Below are 23,474 nucleotides of genomic sequence, written 5' to 3' on the forward strand. Positions count from 1 at the left end.
GGAAATCTACACTCAGATCTTGACTGGGAGTTATGCTTGTGGAACAGTGTCTTCTCTAATAGTATCTTTTGCCGGTACATTATTGCACATTTACTGTTTTTTTCTCTATTATCTGGAGCCATTGATTAGAAAAGATGACCTTTCGTAACAAAACGTGCCAATACATCATGCTACATTGATTTGTGTGTGTCTGTGTCTGACAGGAGAGCGTGGACCTTGGAGAGATCATGTTCTCACTCTGCTATCTACCTACAGCAGGCAGATTAACACTCACAGTCATCAAGTGCAGGAACCTAAAGGCAATGGACATTACAGGATACTCAGGTAGCATTTTACTACTCAAAGCTATATAACTGCAAAGCTGAGCAGTTTGGTATATCTAATCTTCAAATGAGATTAGAAGTAGGGGTGAAGCACGTCATAAGCTCTCCTAATCTAGAAAACATACTTTTTGTCATGTCACGTTTTGTCATGTTTATGTCAAAGGAAATTTATTCAGGTCTAAAAATAAATATCATACATGTTGGTACTCTACAACTGTATAAAAACAGGAATATTTTTTTTTTAAATGAACTTTTAAATGAAGCAATGAAGCTTTCTTCCCAAAATGATAGTAAGTTCTATGAAATGATTAAATATTAAAAAACATTCAAATATTCTAAATATTAAACCTTTTCTTGGCAGGTTTTTCTCATTTATGTTAATTTTTTTTATTTGAAATATAAATCATTTATGTATTCCCTAATGATTCAAACAGTATAGGCTACCTCTGTCTCATTTCTCCTTGCCTAGAGGGTAACATAAGTAAAAAGTAGCACCACTCTCCTTTATAATTGCTCCATTTGGTTTTATGGCTTCTGAAAAGCTGTTTATGTTTTCTCATATATTGTTAATGCACACGTCTGGCATGCTCTAATCATTGTTTCATGTTACAAATTGGCTTCTGTTGAGTCTGTTCATACAAACAACATTTCCCAAAGGTAAATCAGCAGCATCACTGAGCAAGCTAAGCAAGACAGTCTGAAGAAGCGTTACGAATGTGATGCAGGGAACGATTTTAAGCTCCAATAACATGAATTACTCACACTTTCATGGTTTTTCCTTACAATGATAGTTTGTCACACACAAGACATTTTTACTTTTATCTGTTGAAGAGTAAACGTTTTTCATTTGCAGTAAAATTGAATTCACATGCAGTGGATAATATCTATTTAGAAATGCCCCAAGCTAATTTGGTGTCAGAAGAAGTACTTCTCATCTGATTTGTTCTGCTCAAGCTGGAAGTAGTTTATGGCTTACTAATGCACAAGCATAATGGATCAGACAAATCACGCAAAGATGGAGAGGGATGGAAATCAGTATGCAGCTCTGATGTCAGAATCAGCGCTCAAGTCATTTCATTAAAGCCTTAAATCTCAACGGCCTTCCATTCACAATGAATTTTAAGTTGGCTCTATAAAGATACATAGCATTCATTTCTAATCTTCTCATCTGATACTCTTATCAACTTCAAGCTATTGTTAGAGGATTAATTAAGTGTATTGTAGTATGCACTAGTTTCAACTAAAGTAAAATAATATATTAATTAATTATTTAATGAATTCAAAGTCAAACTGCAAATGTGAAAATAATAGCTGTTATATGACTTGAACTAATACCAGTGTTTTCTCTGAGCAGATCCCTATGTGAAAGTATCCCTCATTTGTGACGGGAGGCGTCTCAAAAAGAAGAAGACCACAACAAAGAAAAACACCCTGAATCCCACTTATAATGAGGCTATTATCTTTGACATCCCTCCTGAGAGCATGGACCAAGTCAGCTTGCACATCTCAGTCATGGACTATGACCTGTATGTAACAGCTATTTCTCCTTTATTCATTGAAAATTCTGTCAAAATAGACTGTCTATCAGCTGTGGTTGTAAAAAATAAAGGAAAAAAGCTGGATCTATTCACAGCAGTAATGATTTTTTAACAAAAACTCAGAGAACAGACAGTGAACTGAAAGAAACACAGAGCTTAAATACCCAAACAAACCAGGCAATGAAATGAATAACAGGTGCACATAATAATCAAATCAATGAGAAAGCATAGAAACTATCTGAGGGGCCGTTTACACTACACTGTTTTCAACTAAAAACAGATAACTTTTTATGCATTTTGGCCGTTCATATACATGACAATGATGTTTGGGGGGGGGGCCTGAAAACGCAAACTTTTGAAAATAGGTTTCAAAGTACAAGTTTTTGAAAATGATACCATTATTGTCTCCTTGTGTAAACTACATAAAACGCAAATTTGTGAAAATGGGACATCATGCACATATTATGTGTTCAGTTCATAGGTGGAAAGTTTTTCTTTACAAAGTGACTTTGCCAACTACTGGCCTGGCATGCATAATACAGCGTTTTTAATTGTTTTTGCAGATCTGTGTGAATAAAACCTTTCAGTATTTAGTACATTGTTGTCATATAAATATAACCTGAAACACAGGAAACCGAATTAAACGTGTCCAACCAACCCAAAAACAGAAAATAATGCAGATTAAGGCAGGAACACACTAAGCCGACGGGCAGTTTTTCTTCGCCGGCCAACGTAGTTTTCTCAGTGTGTTCCACACACTGTAAAAAATGACCGTGATTTTAACAGTAAAAGACTGTAAAAATGCTGCGGTGAAAAACTGTCAATTGGTTTACAGAAAGTTTCCGTACTATATACGGTGAATAACTGTAATAAATCTAACGATACATTTAATGTAATTTTAATTTTCTCATTTTTTTCTAATCAGTTATGTACATTAGGGTTTTATGTTACATCTAATGTTGTTAAATTAATGTTTATTGCATTTTTAAAATTTCATGCATGTTACCATGATGGTGTTTAGTGTGTGTGTGAATGACACTGTGTGCACCTTCTATATGTTAGTGTTGTCCTTCTCAGCTTGTGGAAAAGCTGCTTGTGATGAACTTTGATTCATCATGTGACTCTGACTCTTATCACCACTATGTTTGGTGACTGTCAGTGTATTATAAAGGTACAAAACAGATATTAGTACTTCATTAGGTTTGTAAATTAACATTATATCAGTTAATGAAATACGTTATTTTACCGTAAATTTAACAGATTTTGCTTGCTACTGTATTTTTTACGGTAAAGTTCTGGCAACCACAGCTGCCGTTTTTTTTACCGTAAATTTTACTGGGATTTTTTTTACAGTGCACTGTCGGCTGAAGTTTGTCCCTGTCTGCTTTTTTTCGGCCGATTCGAAATGTTGAATCGGCGTTGGAGCTCGTCGGCCCATCTGATCATTCTGATTGGCTGTTCAGCTACTGCCGCTTGCTGGTTCGGAAAGGCATTTCATCTCACGCAGGCGCAGAACTGACGTGCTACTTGGCCATCGGGTGTTTAGCGTTGGTTTGGTGTGTCAGGGCAACTTTGGACACAGACGCTGCCGACGTGAGCCAACCCCGCAGTCTGCTTTCGTCGCCACTAGTTCGTCGGTGTCGGCTTGGTGTGTTCTGGCCTTTACCTGTAACACTGTCATGTTGCCAATAACAATTTTCAGTCTTTCTCTCAAAAAAAGCTATTGTATGGCTTCAGAAGGCCTATATATAATTCACAAGTCTGGACTATTATACTTTTTTCTTGACTTTGCATCTTTTTTGAAACATGAAAAAGCCCTCATTCGTTATAATTGCATGGGGGAAAATCTCACCCTCATGACATTACCAATGTATATGACTTTCTTTCTTTAGATAAACACAAACAAAATTTTTCAGGAAAATAATCCATCTCTGCGAGTCCATAAAATGCCATTGAATGGGTTCCACTCCTTTCCTTGAAAAACCACACACAGCAATTGTGATGGTAATCCACACGACCCCACTGGATGAATCAATGTGTTCTGAAGTGAAACGAAACAGGGGTTGGACAATGAAACTGAAACACTGACCAATATATTGTTGGAGGTTTCATGCTTTTATATGCACGACCTGGTGGCCAATCTTTACTGCTTTTACATTCCATCAATAAGAGCAGAGTGTGAAGGTTGAATTTGCAGAGCACAGCTGTACATAAAATATTGCCATCCAAATTGTTGGTGCACATCTGGCTCATCTGTGACCAGGACCAAGACTTTGTGGTGTATCGAGAGTTGATATCTAGGGTTATGTCGGCATACCATCACGTAGGATGAACCACATCCAACAGGAGTAACTGTTGAAGCAAGAGGAAGCTGTCTGAAAGGGATGTCCAGGTACTAACCCGGATTGTATCCAAATAAAACCACAGCTGCCCAACTCACTGCAGAATTAAAAGCGCACCTCAACTCTCCTGTATACACCAACTGTTTGATGGGAGCTCCAGAGAGTCAATATTCATGGTCAGGCTGCTATAACCGAACCTTTGGTCACTCATGCTAATGTTGGTTTCAGTGGTGCCAAGTCCTGCCAACAGTGCAAATATTGGGATGTGGACAGTGTGAAATATTGTTCTCTGATGATTCCACCTTCACTGTCTTTCCCACATCTGTGGGAGTTACGGTGTGAAGAAGCCCCAAAGAGGCTTAACACCAGAGTGAACATCAGAATGATGCAAGGGGGTGGATCAGTGATGGTTTGGGCTGCAATATCATGGCATTCCCTACTGTGCTTGATGGGTGCGTCACTGCCAAGGACTACTGAAGCATTCTAGAGGACCATGTGCAACTAATGGTTCAGACATTGTACCCTGAAGGGGCTGTCGTGTATCAGCATGATAATGCACCAATACACACAGCAAGACTTGTGGCAGAATGGTTTAATAAACATGAAAGTGAAGTTGAACATCTCCCATGACCTGCAGAGTCACCAGATCTAAATATATTTGAGTCACATTAGGAGAATTTTGGAGGAGCAATTCAGAAAACATTTTCCTCCACCAGCATCACATAGTGACCTGGCCTCTGATCTGGAAGAGGAATGACTCAAAATCCTTCTGCCCTCTCTGCAGGAGTTGTATTTGTCATCCCCAAGATGAACTGATGCAGTATTGTCCACAAAAGGAAGCCCTACACCATGCTAGTAAACTATTATGGACTAAGACCAGGTGTTTCAGTTTCATTGTCCAACCCCCTGTGGTGTGTGTAAGAAAAATGCAAATATTTTTAATTTTTTAACTAAAACCATCGCTTCCTGTCTGTCATATGAGCGTTCACAAGAAGGACATTGTGACACGACATAAGTGCATTGTGAAGCTCAAGCGAGAAGTGGTGGTCCTCTGTGCTTCTTATTTCTTGCACAAATTTCACAACGCACTTACGTGTATGTCAGTTTGAACTTGTGAATGCGCATAGGAAAAAAAGCATTAGTTTAAAACATTATTATCTTTCTTACACCTCTACCATTTAATTTCAGAAGACATTGACTCACCCACAAGGGTCATATGGATTACCATAAAGATTTTCACGATGGGGTTTCAAGCGTCAAATGAGCAGAACTTGCATTATACAGTATGGATTAATTATTTTCCTAAAAATCTTTGTGTTTATCTGAAGAAAGAAAGCCATATGCATCACATGATGAGAGAATTTTATTTTTGGCTGAACTATACCTTTAATATTTAAAGGTGCCGTAGAACGTGTTTTCACAAGATGTAATATAAGTCTAAGGTGTCCCCTGAATGTGTCTGTGAAGTTTCAACTTAAAATACCCCATAGATTTTTTTTTTATTAATTTTTTTAACTGCCTATTTTGGGGCATCATTAAATATGCGCCGATTCAGGCTGCTGCCCCTTTAAATTCTCCTGCTCCCCGCCCCCAAGCTCACGACTGCCTTAAACAGCATAAACAAAGTTCACACAGCTAATATAACCCTCAAAATGGATCTTTACAAAGTGTTTGTCGTGCAGCATGTCTAATTGCGTAAGTACAGTATTTATCTGGATGTTTACATTTGATTCTGAATGAGTTTGATGCTATGCTCCGTGGCTAAAGCTAACATTACACACTGTTGGAGAGATTTATAAAGAATGAAGATGTGTTTATGAATTATACAGACTGCAAGTGTTTAAAAATGAAAATAACGACGGCTCTTGTCTCCGTGAATACAGTAATAAACGATGGTAACTTTAACCACATTTAACAGTACATTAGCAACATGCTAACGAAACATTTAGAAAGACAATTTACAAATATCACTAAAAATATCATGTAATCATGGATCATGTCAGTTATTATCGCTCCATCTGCCATTTTTCGCTGTTGTTCTTGCTTGCTTACCTAGTCTGATGATTCAGCTGTGCACATCCAGACGTTAATACTGGCTGCCCTTGTCTAATGCCTTGAACATGGGCTGGCATATGCAAATATTGGGGGCGTACATATTAATGATCCCGACTGTTACGTAACAGTCGGTGTTATGTTGAGATTCGCCTGTTCTTCAGAGGTCTTTTAAACAAATCAAATTTACATAAGAAGGAGGAAACAATGGTGTTTGAGACTCACTGTATGTCATTTCCATGTACTGAACTCTTGTTATTCAACTATGCCAAGGTAAATTCAATTTTCCATTCTACGGCACCTTTAACATAGTTGATATACAACCCCATTTCCAGAAAAGTTGGGACATTTTGTAAAATGCCATAAAATCAAGAATCTGTGGTTTGTTAATTGAAAAAGAGAATCAGACACTGACCACGAACTGTTGAGCAGCTGTCTTGTATCAGGCAAGATTGGACAAAAATTCCACTTGCAGAACTGCAATAATTAGTGTCCTCTATTCCCAAATGATTAAAAAGTATACTTAAAAGGAAAGGTGATGTGACACACCGGCAAACATGCCTCAGTTCCAACTTTTTTGGACTGTATTGCAGCCATCAAAATCAAAATTTGTTTATATTTACAAAATACAATTAAGTTGGTCAGTGAAAACATTGGGAAATATTTTCTTTGTACTTTTGTCAGTTAAAAAAATAGGTTCAAGAGAACTAACAAACCACAGATTCTTGATTTTATTGCATTTTACAAAATAGGGGTTATATATTTGTGCATCAAACTCAAGACATACAACCCAAAAAGAGAAATATTGAAATATTGAAACAACCTGTATACAGGATATATTAGAATAGCAGGATCACCAGACATCAGAATGATCACATGGTACATGTGCTCAAGTAGGAAGAGGAAAAGGTCAGATGTCAGAGCATTCACCACTCACCTCTCTACAGGCGGGTAACTGCTCAAAGAACCAGGTGCATACATTTTACCCAACATTCTCAAGTCTCGAGCAGTCAGTCTGTTAGTGTCCAAGAACACACACACAATTAGATGTCAGGAACTGCGATTTCACAGTTCTCTTCCTTGGGTTCACAAAAGGACTCACGTAAAGTTCAGCACCACTGAGGTAAATGTATGTTGATTTCTTTATATCCTGTGGCACTTCAGCTACTCTCTCTGAGTCTGAATATGCACATATTTTTACACGCATACCTTGGTGCAAAAAAGGTTAGTTGCACTGGCAGGCAAAAACACATATCATTGTCTTTTAACAAAATGCTTTTGGGTCCTACTTTGTTACATTATTCATTGCAAGTATGAATGTGATTATTTTGATAAATTAAACAGATAATTCTGTAACATAAAAATCTTATCTTGCAGGGTGGGCCACAATGAGATAATTGGCGTGTGCCGTTTGGGCACTGGTGCTGAAGGTTTAGGTAGAGACCACTGGAATGAGATGCTCGCATACCCCCGTAAGCCAATTGCACACTGGCACCCCCTGGTGGAGCCTAAGAAATCAGAAAAAGAGGTAAGTAACCAGGAATGCAAACATAAATGTAAAGGGTAGGTATAATAACCTTATTAGTGTTTATATCAGGGGTGTCCAATCCTGCTCCTGCGGGCCATTGTCCTGCAGAGTTCAGCTCCAACCCCAATTAAACACACGTGACCCAGCTAATCAAGGTCTTACTAGGCATACTAGTTAGAGCAAAACTCTGCAAGACAATGGCGCTCCAGGACCGAGTCTGGACACCCCTGGTTAACTAAGAACTATGTTTTTTAAATCAAATTGCATTTTCAGAATTCATTTCTGACCAGTCTCCAATCTCTCTTTGTAAACATTCAGATCCCTCTAGTCACATCCTCAAACTTGAATTTTGTTTCATGAATAATACATGAGTGAAATATGTCAGTGCTGATTTTACTTCACACACTGAAATTCTGTTCCCTTTTCTGAAATGTGGTCAAGAGTTAATCATGAATTTGGCGCTATGTAAATGTTAGGTTATCGCATTTTGCTCTCATTCATTTCACTTTTTCATTCTGTTAAAAATAATAATATGCCGTTTTAATAAATATTGTCTTTATTTTGAACAAAGTTATGTCAATTCATTAAAATTCATTTAAAAAAAATAATATTTCAGCTGAGGTCCATTGAGGTGCATTGTGTTTAGGGGTGTGGCCACGTGCTCTTTCATCTGAATAATTAAGTAGGCCTGAGAAATAATTGGAGGCTTATATAGAGTCATTGTTTTTGGTCATTTCAAACAGGTATGGTTGTGTTTCCAGCACTGATTTCTGTTATCTGTTCTGTTTTGAGTTAAAGGGTTAGTTCACCCAAAAATGAAAATGTCATTAATCATGTCGTTCCACACCCGTAAGGCCTTCATTCATCTTCGGAACACAAATTAAGATATTTTAGTTGAAATCCGATGGCTCAGTAAGGCCTGCATTCATCTTCGGAACACAAGATATTTAAGATATTTTTGATTAAATCCGATGGCTCAGTAAGGCCTGCATTCAAAGCAATGACATTTCCTCTCTCAAGATCCATAAAGGTACTAAAAACATATTTAAAACAGTTGGCGCTCCGAGTCACTGATTCGAATCCTAAAGCTCCGAAGCAGTGTTTTGAAATCAGCCCATCACTATATTGTTGAAAAGTCATTATTTAGGTTTTTTTGGCACACAAAAATATTCTCATCGCTTTATAATATTAAGGTAGAACTACTGAACTTGCATTAACTGTTTTAAATATGCTTTTAGTACCTTTATGGATCTTGAGAAAGGAAATGTCATTGCTGTCAATGCAGGCCTCACTGAGCCATCCGATTTAATAAAAAATATCATAATTTGTGTTTTGATGATGAATGAAGGCCTTATGAGTGTGGAACGACATGAGGGTAAGTAATAAATGACATTATTTTCATTTTTGGGTGAACTAACCCTTTAAGAAGTCACCATTATTGAAATTACTGTTCCTTCCCATTAAGTTTGTATTGAATAAATTAGTGTGTCAGAGAATTTTTCTGCTAGTATATCAGAAAAGGGCGATTCAATTCTCTTTTTTTACAAGTGTATTATACCGTGATATGCAAATAATTACATAAAAGCATGAGAAAAAATCAGGTCAGGGATTAATTAGTCGAGTTAGTTCATTCGTAGCCTCATTTATGCAGTTTGCTTAAGTGGAACATGATTAGATGTGTTTGGATTTGCATTACTCAGTATAATCAAAAGCATTATATTTATTTTTATATAGAAAATATTATACTAAAAAATAACATGTTCATTTTATATAACTTTAGATGCATCCATTTCATGCAAAGAACAGTGTAAAATTCACTCTTGTGAGCAATATTTGCTCTCTATAGAGTGCATCTCTTCTGCTCTATAATAATGGGTTTTTCATATGTCTTTTCTTACAGTGGAAAGCTAGAACGGCCAGTTTTGACAGTCAGGGGTCTTGCCCCTCCCCCAAACCTCCTGCCAGCCCTTGATCAGAGCCATATGTAAAGCTACAGGCTCGGCATCCTCGCTGTTGTCCATTTATCTGTCCGATGAAAACGAGAGCCCTGCTACTTCCACCTTCCCCTACGGGTTGATTTAGATGGTTCCCAAACGCTGATCTAAGATCAGACCCTGCTATCTTTGCCCCGATGTTCCTCATGTTCAAGCTGTTCCAGTCCATATGATCCTCAGTCAATTCTTGGAAATGTTGTACAAACTAGAATACTCTACAAAGCCAACTTGTGTTCCTAGAATAGCTTGGTATCGTCAGCGGAGATGTTTCTTTCCGATATGAATTTTCCTGAAGCGTTTGAAATCCGAGGCGGCGTTCTGCAAGTGGTGCAAACAGAAGTTTCCGCACAATGCTGCAAGGGTCTTTGTGGATGAAAGTAGGATCAACTATTGGAAGTCCTATAAGAATAAAGTCAGAAAAGATTGGATATAAAATATTGAGGGAAAAGGACAATGTTTTGTGTGAGTGAGAAAAAGAGAATGCAAATGGATTTGTCGTGCTATACTACGAACAAACCATTTTCTCTGTCAAATCCTTGTATGAAACCTTTGTGAAGCTGTATGTTTTATGAAGAATATTAAAATATTTATCGGTTTATAGATGTATAAATGTTATGTGTAAAAAGAGACTGTCTAAATTATCAGAGCACAACAAACTTTTCCTATCCATTAATTTCTTGCCGAAACACAGATGGTTTACATGTAAAGAACTTTCTGTTCACACACAAAAACACTACGATTACAATAATACTCATCGTCAAGACCAGGTACAAAAGTGGACATTTAAGCTAAGAGTGCTGAAATATCCATAGAGATCTGTCTTGATTTATGTGGGTTTTATTCATTTTGTTTTAATAGCATTTAAAAAGATACTGAAGATTTTCTGTAGCACTACATTTAATAGCAATTCAACTCCTGCTGATTTAATTTAACGCTGACATCTCATTCATCCTTTGACATGTAATTTTATTGTGAGTTAAATTGGGCTGTCAAAGTTTTCCATATTTTGACACATTGTCTGGAAAAATGTCTAGAGTAAGCAATGTATGCTCAAACTTATAAAATATATTCATATTCTGTACTGTATAAAAGAGCAAAAATTGACATCTTCAGATTCAGATTTATTAGTTTGTTTTATTTTACAGTAATTGTGTAAAAAGGAGAATGGATGTGAATAAAATAGTGTGGTACAGTCTCTATCCAGCAGAACTGTAACATGGAAATATCTGTATAACCAAACAATTTAATATAACTGTCAACTAACCCATTTCTCTAAAAAAAAGAAAGAAAAAAAAAGAGTCATGCCATCTTTCCCAAGTGTTATTTTTATAAACTTTTATGCTCAACAGTGCTGAACAGAGCAGTCAAAATAATAATGTTATTTTTTAAATCGTTAATGTCATAAATGTCTTAACCACACTTCCATTGCCCGCAATATTTTATTTGCTTATCCCTGTGGTTTCTATGTTTTTGTTTTACATGGTTATTCATTCATAACACAATTTAACTTGGAATTTAAATTTAACAGACAGAGATGATCATGATAAATTGATTACTGTAGTTAGTCAAAGTTTCTCCGGTCATTTTTTAAAAAAAAAAACATACAGCAAATGCTGGAAATGAAGTCCAGGGCATTTTGACTCTAAGTTTCAAATAAGAAAAGACAGACAATTGAAATGCACATAACATCTGTCGCAAAGATGACCCCTGATAAAGACAACCTACTATGCAGAAAGTTCATTGTCAGATGGTGGGCAAAACTCAAGATTCCAGAGCAATGACTTTACGCTTCAGTCGATGGTGTTGAAATATCTGGAAATATACATGGTGTCACTTGGGGCTGTTTTACACATCTCATAGGGTAACTGTTAAGCTTTAAATTTATATATAGTAAAATAGATTTAATATTTTAACAGAATCTTTAAAAAATTCCAAGTCAACTTGTTGAAGAAATGGTTGTGACAAAGTGACAAACTTTTTGGTCCTGTTTTTACAATATCACCAATGTTGTAATACTCAGATAATAATGTGTTTCTGTAGGTGAATGTAAAGTTAATAGCTAAGGTTTAGATCTGGTTCTGTACCTCATCACTAACTCTTGTGTGCTGGTGTTTTAACAACCTGTTTCTGCCCCCTTGTGAATCTGAATAACTTTCTAATTTTGTATTGATCATTTGTACTTGCAATATAACTTGTAATGTTTGAAAAGGTTCTTGTATTTCAAAAATGCCAAAATAAAATGTTGGTTCAGTCATTTCAAGGATAGAGTTGCTTCTCTTTCACTCTTGTAAACTTCCATCATCAAAACACAAATAGTGGGTTACATTATAGACTGCATATTGTCTCTTATATTTTTAATACAATGTGCAACAAAAGCAATATATTTGTGTGTTGATAAAAGGAAAAGATTAGTTCACCCAAAAACGAAACATTTGTCATTATTTACTCACCTTCATGTCGTTCCATACCTGTATGACTTCATTTCATTTATTACATCACTGTGCTTTATTCTGTTCTCTATTCAATTACAATGGATGGGGATTATCAAAGACTATAGAATTACACAAGACGTGTCACTCGTATTGTTTTGAATGGGAGAAAGTGAAACGCGCAATATGGCGGAATAAGTCCCGCCTTTTAAATAAGAGCCAATCGCCAACTGGTAAAGTCATCGCGTCACTGCAGCGGCCGTTAGAATCACAAACAGCCAGACGCGCGCCTCAGAAATGAGGCACAGGAGACGCGTATTTACGTCTGCGCATGCGCATTAGCTTGATCCAGCAAAAAAATAGTTTTTTTTTGTCATTATTCGAGCGTTTGGAAAAAAAATTATGAGATAGTTGTTGTTAGATTTGTTGTTAGATTACAAATATGAAATTTAATCGAAAGCTTGGCAAACAGCTTTGGAGAATTTGATGTTTCCCCATTCAAAGAGCTGCATGCGCATGATGCCCGAGATGCGTTTCAAAGATGGCCGCCGAGTGAAATGACTTGTCTTAAAGGGACTTTGGGATTAGGCCTATGCCCCGTTTACACTAGTGTGTTTTCATTCTAAAATGCATAAGTTTTGCTACGGTTACGCCTGTTGTTTACGCCGGCGTTTTCGAGCCTCAAAACGGAGGCCCCGTTTACACTAGTGCGTTTTCGTTTTAAAACAGTGGTTTAAAATGAAAGTGATGTTCGTCTACACTGGCGTTTCCACAGCGTTTCAGAAACGATCTCTGTTTACACCACACGACGAAAACGCATGTCACATGACCATTCATGCACGTACAAGTGTGAACAGTTCCCTCTTGCGCATGTAGGCAGCTGAAGTATTAAAAAAATGCAGTTTAACTGCACAATGGCTGCTAAAAATGATAACAAAGCCAGCAACGATTGCAGTTCAGTCTCCATGTTATTTGTTGTCATCAATGATACGCAGAGCAAACGTGGGGAGCCACGCCATTGTTTTTAAAAGTTTGAAAACGCCGGGGTTGTGTTTCAGTGTAAACGGACCAAAACGGAGACTTTTGAAAATGATGGTGTGGCTGCCTACGTTCGCTCTGCGTATCCTTGACGACCGTGTAAACAATAACATAGAGACTGAACTGCATTTGCTGGCTTTGTTGTCATTTTTAGCAGCCATTGTGCAGTTAAACTCCGCTGTTTTTTTAATACTGCAGCTGCCTACATGCACGAGGCAACTGTTTACACTTGTACGCGCATGCCCAGTGTGCTTGAACAGTCATGTGACATGTAGTCACAGAGATCGTTTCTGAAATGCTGTGGAAACGCTATAGTGTAGACGAGGATCATTTTCATTTTAAAACGCCGTTTTAAAACAAAAACGCACTAGTGTAAACAGGGCTTTAAATGGTTCGTTCACCAAAAACTGAAATTTCTGTCATTAATTACCCTCATGTCGTTCCAAACCCGTAAGACCTTCGATTTGATAAAATCCGAGAGGTTTTTTTTTTTTCCCCATAGAAAGCAACAAAGAAAGCAAAGAAAGCTTAGGAGACTGACAGGGTAGAGAGGAAATTGCTGAATAAAGTCGTTATTTTTGTTTTTTTTCCCTCATGGCTTCATAACATTAAGGTTCAACCACTGTAGTCACATTGACAATTTTAACCATATCTTTACTATTTCTCTGGACCTTGAATATAGTAATTTCATTGATTTCTATGGGAGATTAGAAAAAAAAAACTCAGATTTCATAAAAAAATATCTTAATTTGTGTTCAAACGAAGGTCATACAGGTGTGGAACGACATGAGGGTGAGTAATTAATGACAGAAATTTAATTTTTGGGTGAATTAACCCTTTAAACCACCATAATTGTATTATAATAGATCCATACAACTTATACATTTCAAGTTTTCTGAAGTCATACAATAACTTCATGTGAAAATTTAAGTTTAAAATATACTGTAGATAAAGAGTGGGGTTCAAATTACAGCATAAAACTACAGGTAATTAAAACTCAATCATTTTCAGATTCATATTTTTATTACATTTTTTGTTTGTTTGTTTGTTTCACAAAAAAGTCATGGTAGATTTATGTAAGAATTAGACCCAGTTTGTTTAACATTGACAATTCAGTGAGCCATTAACTGCTGCAACTGAATCAGTGAATTAAACTGACTGAACAGGTTCAGTCATGAACAAATCATTCTGTGAACTGGATAAGTCAATTCATTTAAAAGTTCTGACTCAGAGAAGGTTTTGTGTCCTTTTTGACGATTAAACACATTGGTCCTCTTCCATTGTAATTGAATGGAAAAAAATTCAACATTTTTCCTGTTGAGTTTAATGGAACAAATAAAGTCATACAGATTTGACAACATGAAGGTGAATAAATAATGACAGAATTTTCACTTTCAGTAACTATCCCCTAAAGAAAACACAAACTTTTTATAGCCAGGAACATAAAGCCCTTTAAGAGCTAAAAAGTGCCACTATTCCTCAGGTGGTGGCATTATCGCCCATAGCTTCTTCTTCAGCGCTAGTTTATACAGAATCTGGTACCCATCATCCCATGCATAGAGTTGCCGCTCCTCAGGATTGTATTTGAGGCTGGAATGAGCCCCATAGCGCCTTGGGAAATAAATCAGAGGGGCTTCGCCACTGCTCACCATGTCATTCACATCGTACACACACTGCACACGCGAGCGGCTCGGCGGCTTGGTGTTGTAAACCACATAGACTGTGCCACAGACAATAAAAGCTGCTTCAGCATTGTTTCTTGGACACGCCGTGTCCCACATCTGTTCTATATCCAGAGAGTTAGAGTCCATCTTAGCAAGATTAATAGTGTCTCCGGCCGGATACAGCGCCCATAGCCCATCCTCATCCACCACCAAGTCCACCATTGTCTCTGGATTGAGTTGGTACACTGGGCTGCGGTCCTCCATGGGAAACACTGCACTGTCTGCAACCGAACCTTTCTTGAGGTCATATTTAATAACTTGGAGCTCTGAACTTTCACTGATGTAATAGAGAAAGCCATCATAGACTGCATGACCTGTCCCGTTCCAAGCGGAGGGAACAGTGATTTGCTTGCCTTTAGATACGCCTGATGATGCCGAGAGCTCTTTCACTGAGTTGAATTCATACAGCGTGTTGTCGGATGTGCCGTTGAAGACATAGACTTTTGCTGACCTGGCATCTTTGGTCCAGACACCTTTCGGGCTCCCCAACCTCTTAAGGATCTTCATTGCTTTTAGAGTGGATACAATGTTCACACACACTGCCGATGAAAACAAACATAATTAATGTCAACGTGGGGCATACTATGATTAATATTGCAAACTCTGAAAGCACTTTATACAGACCGATTAGATTGCACAAGCACTGGAAGACAGCATTATGAAAAATGAAATGAAACGTTTAAACCCATTATGAAAGAAATAAACCTGGAAAACTTGAAGGTGAAAAATGAGTAAAAAAAAAAAAATCTAATGTTAGCCTCCACAGCTGTGAAAGTTCCACCCTTAAATGTCATGTATGCTTATATAAATGTGCAGGATTGTGTGGGGGTTAACAAACATGATTGTTAATACATCTTCGTTTTAATATACAGGCTGTTGGGAACTATTTCTAAGACATTTAAATTCAAAGACACAATTTATTAAAAATGTGTTAGGCTTTATTAGTTTCTCCTGTCATAATTTGTCACATTTTATGGCTAAAACTGTATTAAAAATAAACTGAGTCAGGCTGTTCTAAAAAAAATATATAGTAAAGCTTATAGCAAACATTCAATCAGGGAAATGCTAATATGTTTTTTTTATTCACTTTTTATTTTTTAGATTCCCTTACCAGTTATTTTCTTTATTACAAAAGGTTTTTCATAATATTTTTACTAGTGTATTTGGAGTCAGTAATTGGATTTAATTCAATTGGATTTTTTTTTTATTCAGCAAGTCATTAAATTAATCAAAAGTAACAGCAGAGACATTGTTAAAAATACATATTTTAAATAAATGCTTTGCTTTTATGTTTTCTATATTCATCAAAAAATCCTGAAATAAATGGATATCAAGGTTTTCACAAAAATATTAAGCAGCACAGCTGTTTTCAAAATTGATCATATTAATTATGTTCCTTGAACACCAAATCAGCATATTAGAATGATTTATGAAGAATCATGTGACTCTGAAGACTGGAGAAATGATGCTGAAAATTCAGCTTTGCCATAATAGGAATAAACAACATTTTTAAAAATATTAAAACAGTTATTTTAAATTGTAATACAATTTCACAATATTACTGTTACTGTAATATTACTGTATTTTTGATCGAATAAATGCAGCCTTAGTAAGCATAAGAGACTTCTTTCAAAAACATAAAAAAATCTTACCAACCCCAAACTTTTGAAGCACATAATGTATAAATTATACGCATCACTTTTGCTTGAAAAGTTATAAATAAATGTAATTGACTGGAATTTTGGCTTCAGCCTTCAGCTTTAGAGTGGATTCAGTGTTAACAACACCGTACTTCAGAGAAGACAGATGAACTATAAAGGTGTCAGATAAACAGGCAAATAAAACAAAAATACATTCATCTGCTTTGACTGCAACATTCTGGATAACAAAATAGGCTAGAACCCAACAATTGCGTAACATTTAAACCACAAAAGCCAAATGGCTAATCTAGTGAACTGATTGGCTTGATTCTTTGAACCTTGTTTCCTAATAGGTTGTTTGCAATCACGTGGTTCTGGTGACGCGCGAAACACCGGTGGAGGGCAAGCAGTGAAAATTAGAATGGAAGAGATGGAGAAAAGTCCTTTCTGTGCTGATTTAGAAAGGTATAAACAGCAAATCATAACATATGTTGGACGTGATCTTTATGTTATGTAGATGAGTGACTTTTCCACTGAATTGAAAGACTTTCCTGTCATAGAGGAGATAGATATAGAGAATGTGAAGCTGCCGTCACGCCGCGTTCACTTCTAGTCTGGGTTTGTTTATATCGCGCTGCCTTTCTGCTAGTGAAGTTAGGGCAGTATTTTTGATTTTCTGTCGCGATTGTGAAAAATGTCGCCATTGTAGGTCATTTATGCTGAATCGAAAATTGCAACAGGAGTTCACATCATCGTTCAAAGAAAAAACTGGACGCTGTAATACAATTGTTGCCTTATACGTGTAAAAACAAACTAAGGGAAGCAGGTTGAGGAGGTGACGGGAAGACGCCGTACACTGTTAAATGTCGCTGTAGATTTAGCAGCACATTACTGTAAAAACCTACAGTACAATACTGCATTATTATATTACAGTACAATACTGTAATTTGTATTGCATTCTGGGTAATTTTGTTTGAGCGGGAACATTTTACAGTATATTTTAGTGTTGCTGTAACCTAGCTGTAACTTGGCTGTAATATGCCAGGCAATAATACAGGATTGCTGTAAACAGCGCCCCCGACTGACGTCAGAACACAACTGCAGCTCACTCATGGATATCTGGATGTCTCTCTCGGTCGATATCTGCAAGTTTGGTAAGTTAATTTTACATTTTATATTTAGGTTTTAGGATTTTACGCTATAGTGTAGCCTACATAACTTGTGAAATGACAGTGGAAGTTCAGCCAGCGAACGTTGCCAAAACACCGTTACAGAGTTCACTTAGGTGTCTGTTTCCCGCTTGCCCCGACATTTTCAATTCTAACTCGGTGAATTACATCTGGTTTATTTTGACCAAACCAGGCCTTGGGATTGTTGAAACGCTGAAAAGACAAATTAAGATGGTTTTCACGAGTTTTATTTTGTTTCTGTCGAGTTTGAATGTAGTGTGATTTACGATGGTCTGCGAGGTAAAATTACTGCGTTTGCTAATGGAGTCTAGGTTTGAATGATAATATGATAACAAAAATGTCTATCTCTGTAGGGATCCTTTTTATAATGTCCGATCTGAGCCTGTCAGCAAGAACTTTTAGTATTGTAATAGACGTACATTGACAGTGCTTAAACTGCTAAAAATATTTCCAGTCGGTTTCCCGGATGACGGCTGCAGCTGTCGCGGTCAACACTGGACTATATGAATATTCGTTTAGACAGAAAAATATGTGAAAACAAGGCTTAAAAATACGTAACTTTCCATTGCAATGTAAATAGGTGATTTGGGCTTAGAGAGATTAACTATTGGTACCAGTTTACTTAATTTCATTTAGGCGGAAGACTTGTGATTGTAATGACAAATAATAATTCATTATTTATGAATAAAGGTAAAAATCATATATATATATATATATATATATATATATATATATATATATATATATATCAGAGTTGATATATTAGTCAACATAGACCCATGTAGCCTATGCCAAAAAAAGCAAGTTAGAATTTTTAGAAGCAGAAGCTTTTTTTTTTTTTTTTTTTTTTTTTTTAATAAAGATTGTATAGAGTGTATGAAATACAGTGACGTGTTGGCTTATACGTTCTTAACAAGTAACACATAGCTGAATAAAATGTATTTTGATTTCTTACAGCTCTACGGTGTGTCTTTGCAGCCTGGGAATAAGTTTTCTGTAAGTATTAGCCATTTTAATACAATGTTTTAAAGGGTTAGTTCACCCAAAAATGAAAAGCATATTTATTGACTGGTATGATATTGCTAACAGGTTCCTGGTCAGAATCAATCCTGAAGATGGAAATGCCAGACAGATGAAGTGTACTGCCAGACAGGGAGTCAGCAAGGGGACCAAAAGGGTGGTGCAGAGGAAGGTGACGGCCATCAACCCACAAAACTTCAAAATGATGCCTGCACCCACACACACACACACTTGTTTTTTTTTGTTTTTTTCGTCACTCGCTTGTCATTCTTTTACCCAACCCAACCCAATCCTCAAGTTCTCTTTTCTTGTATGTTTTTTTTCATTTACATTTGTGCACATTTAAATGGTTAGTTCACCCAAAAATTAAAATAATGTAATTTATTACTTACCCTCATGTCGTTCCTTCGTTCATCTTCAGAACACAAATTAAGATATTTTTGATGAAATCCGATGGCTCAGTGAGGCCTACATAGCCAGCAATGACATTTCCTCTCTCAAGATCCATTAATGTACTAAAAACATATTTAAATCAGTTCATGTGAGTACAGTGGTTCAATATTAATATTATAAAGTGACAAGAATATTTTTGATGCGCCAAAAAAACAAAATAACTTATTTAGTGTTGGCTGATTTCAAAACACTGCTTCAGGAAGCTTCGGAGTGTAATGAATCAGCGTATCGAATCATGATTCGGATCGCATGTCAAACTGCTGAAATCACGTGACTTTGGCGCTCCGAACAGCAGATTCGACACGCTGATTCATAACGCTCCGAATCTTCCTGAAGCAGTGTTTTGAAATCAGCCATTACTTTATAAGTCGTTATTTTGTTTTTTTGGTGCACCAAAAATATTCTCATTGCTTTATACTATTAATATTGAACCACTGTACTCACATGAACTGATTTAAATATGTTTTTACTGCATTAATGGATCTTGAGAGAGGAAATGTCATTGCTCCCTATGAAGGCCTCACTGAGCCATCGGATTTCAACAAAAATATCTTAATTTGTGTTTTGAAGATGAATGAAGGTCTTACGGGTGTAAAACGGCATGAGGGTGAGTAATTAATGACAGAATTTTCATTTTTGGGTGAACTAACCCTTTAAAGGGACAGTTTACCCAAAAATGAAAATTCTGTCATCATTTACTCACTTTCAAGTTATTCCAAACCTGTATAAGTTTCTTTCTTCTGCTAAACACTAAAGAAGATATTTTAAAGAATGTTGGTTACCATCAACTGTCTGGTTACCAACATTCTTTAAAATATCTTCTTTAGTGTTTAGCAGAAGGAAGAAATTCATATAGGTTTAGAACAACTTGAGTGAGAGTAAATGATGACAGAATTTTCATTTTTGGGTAAACTGTCCCTTTCACAGCCATTAATACATGTAAATTGCTGATTCACTGAACATGCAATGGTTTTAAATAAAATGGTTTTAATAGTTTGTGATTGAATAAAACATATTTTTGACAAGAACGTTGTTTGGATTGTCTTTTGATTTGCAGGTATTCTGTCATCATTAATATTACTTCCTATAAATTTATATACTATAATAACTACATATTGTATAATTATAATATTAACTATTAGTTATTATTTTGAAAATTGCAGTAATATATCAATATTGATATTAGAATACAATACTGTATTAATTACAGCAGAAGCAAATTAAAAATAGAAAATGCAGTAAAAATACAGTACAGTACTGTTTTGTAGAGTTACAGTACTGTTCTTGTGTACTGTAAATTGACTTACAGTACAATTACTGTAAATCAAAATACAGTAACTTGCTGGCAACCCTGCTGCCAGTACTGTACTGTAAAAATACAAGAAAATCGTTAACAGTGTACAGTATATCAAATCTAATAATGTCACTGATTTAACCCACTCCCTATGACTCAATAAAATAATCACATAGCTGAGTGTTTTTGAAAGTGTTGTCTTTGTTGTTGAATCGACGTCTGTCAGCTTTTTAAAAATGTATTGGACATTTTCTGATGGATAAAGCAGCATTGCGTGATACTGTTCTCATGGTAACCAGATCAACATTGTGAACGGAAAACTACAAAACTGAAGTGAAAACATCAAATTATCATTCAGTGGGATAAAATAGCTTATCTTCCCTGCAAACGATACCATGAAGGATGTGGATATTTAACCAAGTCAAAAATAAATGAGGTAAGCAGGTATCCATATTCATTTCATTATTATCAGACGCAAAACGCTATTAAAGGCGACAACTTTTAAAGTTAAAAAACGATATAAGTTATAAAAAACGGTATAAGTTATGTAAACGATATAAATATCTTCTGGGTTCCCGATTTTATCGATTTGAGCAACCATAAACAACGTTTTTGATAGGATTCCTATATAGAAAAATCACTCCCTGCCCTCCAGACTCATTCGCACTGCTGCTGTGACGTCATGTGCAAACAACCTATTAACAAGGCAGGCCACATGTTTCCTGTAAATGAATAAATCCACACTAGCAGAAACCAGGTTTTCTACCATTAAAGCAAATACTGTTCAAGTGAGACAGTGACAGCCTACAGCACAATCCCAGTATGGATGAGCGTAATTGGGATGCTAGTTCTCAAAAAATTCAAATGTCTTAAATCAAAGCACATGCTTCATCCTCTCTGTCTTAAATTGCAGCTATTAATTCTCCCAGTTTTATTTTCCAGTATTACAATTTTCCAGAGAAAACTCCCCCAAACTGGTCTGCTTTCTAACAGTAGGCTAAATATAGCTATAGTATCCCTCAGCCAAGAGTATGTCAAGGCTAAAAGTGAAAGTACATGATCAAAAGTTTGGCTTCAGCTGTCAAATCCTGATTTCCCAGACTCACCAGACAACTCAAAGAAGTCTTCCTTCTTCCTCTCTTTGACAACCACGTCCTGTTCCACCATTTTGTCTGCTGCTTTCACACAAGGCTTAGGGGGATTCTTGGTTTCAATATAGTCCATCTCACGCTCCACACGGTCTACCCGTGCTCCTGCGCCCTCCATGTCTGAACGCAGTTTATTATGCTCCTTGGCCAACTTCTCCAACAGGTCTGCAGCCTGCTGCCTGAATTCCTTCAGGTCGGAGTTGTAGCGGTTGTTCTGTTCATGCCACAAGGCAATGCGTTCCTGGAAGAATGACAAATACACTAATGAGTCACGTAATTGTTTACAATGATCTGCAGCCATCAAAAAGTGCAGCAAATTCTTTCCAAAGTTAAACTTATTCCAATGGTGCTTTATTGAAGGCCTGCTGGTAATAATGGTTGAGAAGTGTTGAGTAATTCTGGAGAGCAGTGTTAGCCTCTTTTTTCTCAGTCAAAGGCAAAATCAATTGTTATCTGAATTGTTTTTTTATAAAAATGTAATATTTCATATGCAAACTTTTTGTGTATTTGCAGAATTTTATGGTAAATAAGAAAAAAAAAAGTACTTCATATCTCCAAAAACACAGCATAAATATATAGATGAGAAGTAAACAAAAGAAATGATATATCATTTGTATTTATAAAAAGTTTCAAAATTTTTTACAGTCGCTCTATAAATGTTTGGTGTCATATTGACCCCCAAATACCAAGACAGCAGGAAATTAACACCATATGAGAGTTAAGAATAACACCATGTTCAGTGGCTCCTGCTGATTCTGGTAATCAAGACAGTCCTGTCTGCATATGATATATGTAAATTGACTATATTCTAATGAAGTGTCTACTTAATCATGAGTAATTATTTTGCTTATTGAATCAGTGTTTAATTTTTCAGCTCAGCTTCACTGAGAACAAAAGTGCTGAGATAAACTATTCTGTCAATCAGGGAGATGTTTCTCTGCTCTTGGGTACAACTTCACTCAAGAAAAAAAAGTAAGACTGCAGTGAATCTTAAGTAGATGTGAGCCAGCACTTGCTGAAGACTTAGATGAAGACATTTCTGTTGATCTAAGCTATGGTTCATTGGTTTGAGAAGTCACTGCTGTGTTGGGACGATGTTTCTGAAGGACTGAGTTAAGGACTTTCACTTTGAACAAACTGCGCTTACAGATATTGCCAACATTTTGAAGTGTTGTCAAATTGAATAAATGTAAAGAACTCTCCGATTTAGCATTGTTTCAGAGTTTTGACGTATGTCTAGAAAAGTGGACGTCTCTATAAAATGGCTGAAAATTAGCATAACTGCAGACAGTATAGTATATATGAAATGTGGCCAGAAGAACTAAAATTCTCTTACCTCCATAGCAATCATCCTGTTTTCCAGGTAGTTCATCAGGCCCTGGTAGTGGTACTGGCCTCTGGAATGAGCCAAAATGGTCAAGAGAATGAAAAATATGGAGGCTTTCATCTTGGCTTTGGATAAGGGACGCTTTCACGTACTCCACAAAACAAAAGAACCCTCAAAAAAGATGTGCTGCAGCTGCTTATGGAGCGTCCTTGTCCTCTAGTAAGCATGAGAGTGCTCACAAGGAGAAGGGACCAAAAGAAGTGACTTCCAGCGTTTCAAATTCGCTGGCTCTCTCACTTGGCTGGAATGTTTTTACTTACACTGAGGGAGGAGCCATGTATCTCTGGCCTCTCTTCGTCCTCAAAAGAGAACCATGCGGTGTGCCTGAAAGATAAAGTCACTGAAGTACAGTAAAAATGTACTAATTTCTATAA

At 36.5% G+C, this 23,474-nt stretch overlaps 2 protein-coding genes and 1 long non-coding RNA gene across 3 annotated transcripts in view; 2 read left to right on the forward strand and 1 right to left on the reverse strand.

Annotated features, from left to right (window-relative positions):
- syt6a (synaptotagmin VIa) overlaps positions 1 to 12,037 on the forward strand; it is a 77,032-nt gene extending 64,995 nt beyond the window's left edge. The window contains exons 6-9 of the mRNA XM_048177671.1: positions 204 to 324; positions 1,678 to 1,849; positions 7,633 to 7,783; positions 9,684 to 12,037. Coding sequence (XP_048033628.1) covers positions 204 to 324; positions 1,678 to 1,849; positions 7,633 to 7,783; positions 9,684 to 9,755 — 516 coding nt within the window. The 3' untranslated portion in view covers positions 9,756 to 12,037. The remainder of the gene's footprint in view (positions 1 to 203; positions 325 to 1,677; positions 1,850 to 7,632; positions 7,784 to 9,683) is intronic.
- A 1,387-nt stretch (positions 12,038 to 13,424) lies between these two features.
- Positions 13,425 to 23,409, reverse strand: olfml3a (olfactomedin-like 3a). The gene is made up of 3 exons (XM_048177672.1): positions 23,050 to 23,409; positions 21,672 to 21,954; positions 13,425 to 15,507 (listed from the first exon to the last, which is right to left on the reverse strand). Exons 1-3 carry the CDS (start codon positions 23,158 to 23,160, stop codon positions 14,717 to 14,719), a joined length of 1,185 nt encoding a protein of 394 aa, XP_048033629.1. The 5' UTR covers positions 23,161 to 23,409; the 3' UTR covers positions 13,425 to 14,716.
- On the forward strand, positions 17,111 to 19,231 carry LOC125259758. Its single transcript, XR_007182905.1, has 3 exons — positions 17,111 to 17,762; positions 18,756 to 18,794; positions 18,888 to 19,231. It is a non-coding gene; the product is annotated as an uncharacterized LOC125259758 (long non-coding RNA).
- Positions 23,410 to 23,474: the final 65 nt, after the last annotated feature.

Source organism: Megalobrama amblycephala, linkage group LG24 (genome assembly GCF_018812025.1).
Source record: "Megalobrama amblycephala isolate DHTTF-2021 linkage group LG24, ASM1881202v1, whole genome shotgun sequence".
Classification (NCBI taxonomy): Eukaryota; Metazoa; Chordata; class Actinopteri; order Cypriniformes; family Xenocyprididae; genus Megalobrama; species Megalobrama amblycephala.

Excerpts from the sequence above, each read along its gene's own strand:
- olfml3a (XM_048177672.1), bottom strand. The coding sequence starts at position 23,160 with ATGAAAGCCTCCATATTTTTCATTCTCTTGACCATTTTGGCTCATTCC. Across the intron at positions 21,955-23,049 it reads ACAGGATGATTGCTATGGAG|GAACGCATTGCCTTGTGGCA; the intron begins GTAAGAGAATTT and ends TCATTCTTCCAG. Across the intron at positions 15,508-21,671 it reads AGACTTCTTTGAGTTGTCTG|TGTGTGTGAACATTGTATCC; the intron begins GTGAGTCTGGGA and ends TTTCATCGGCAG.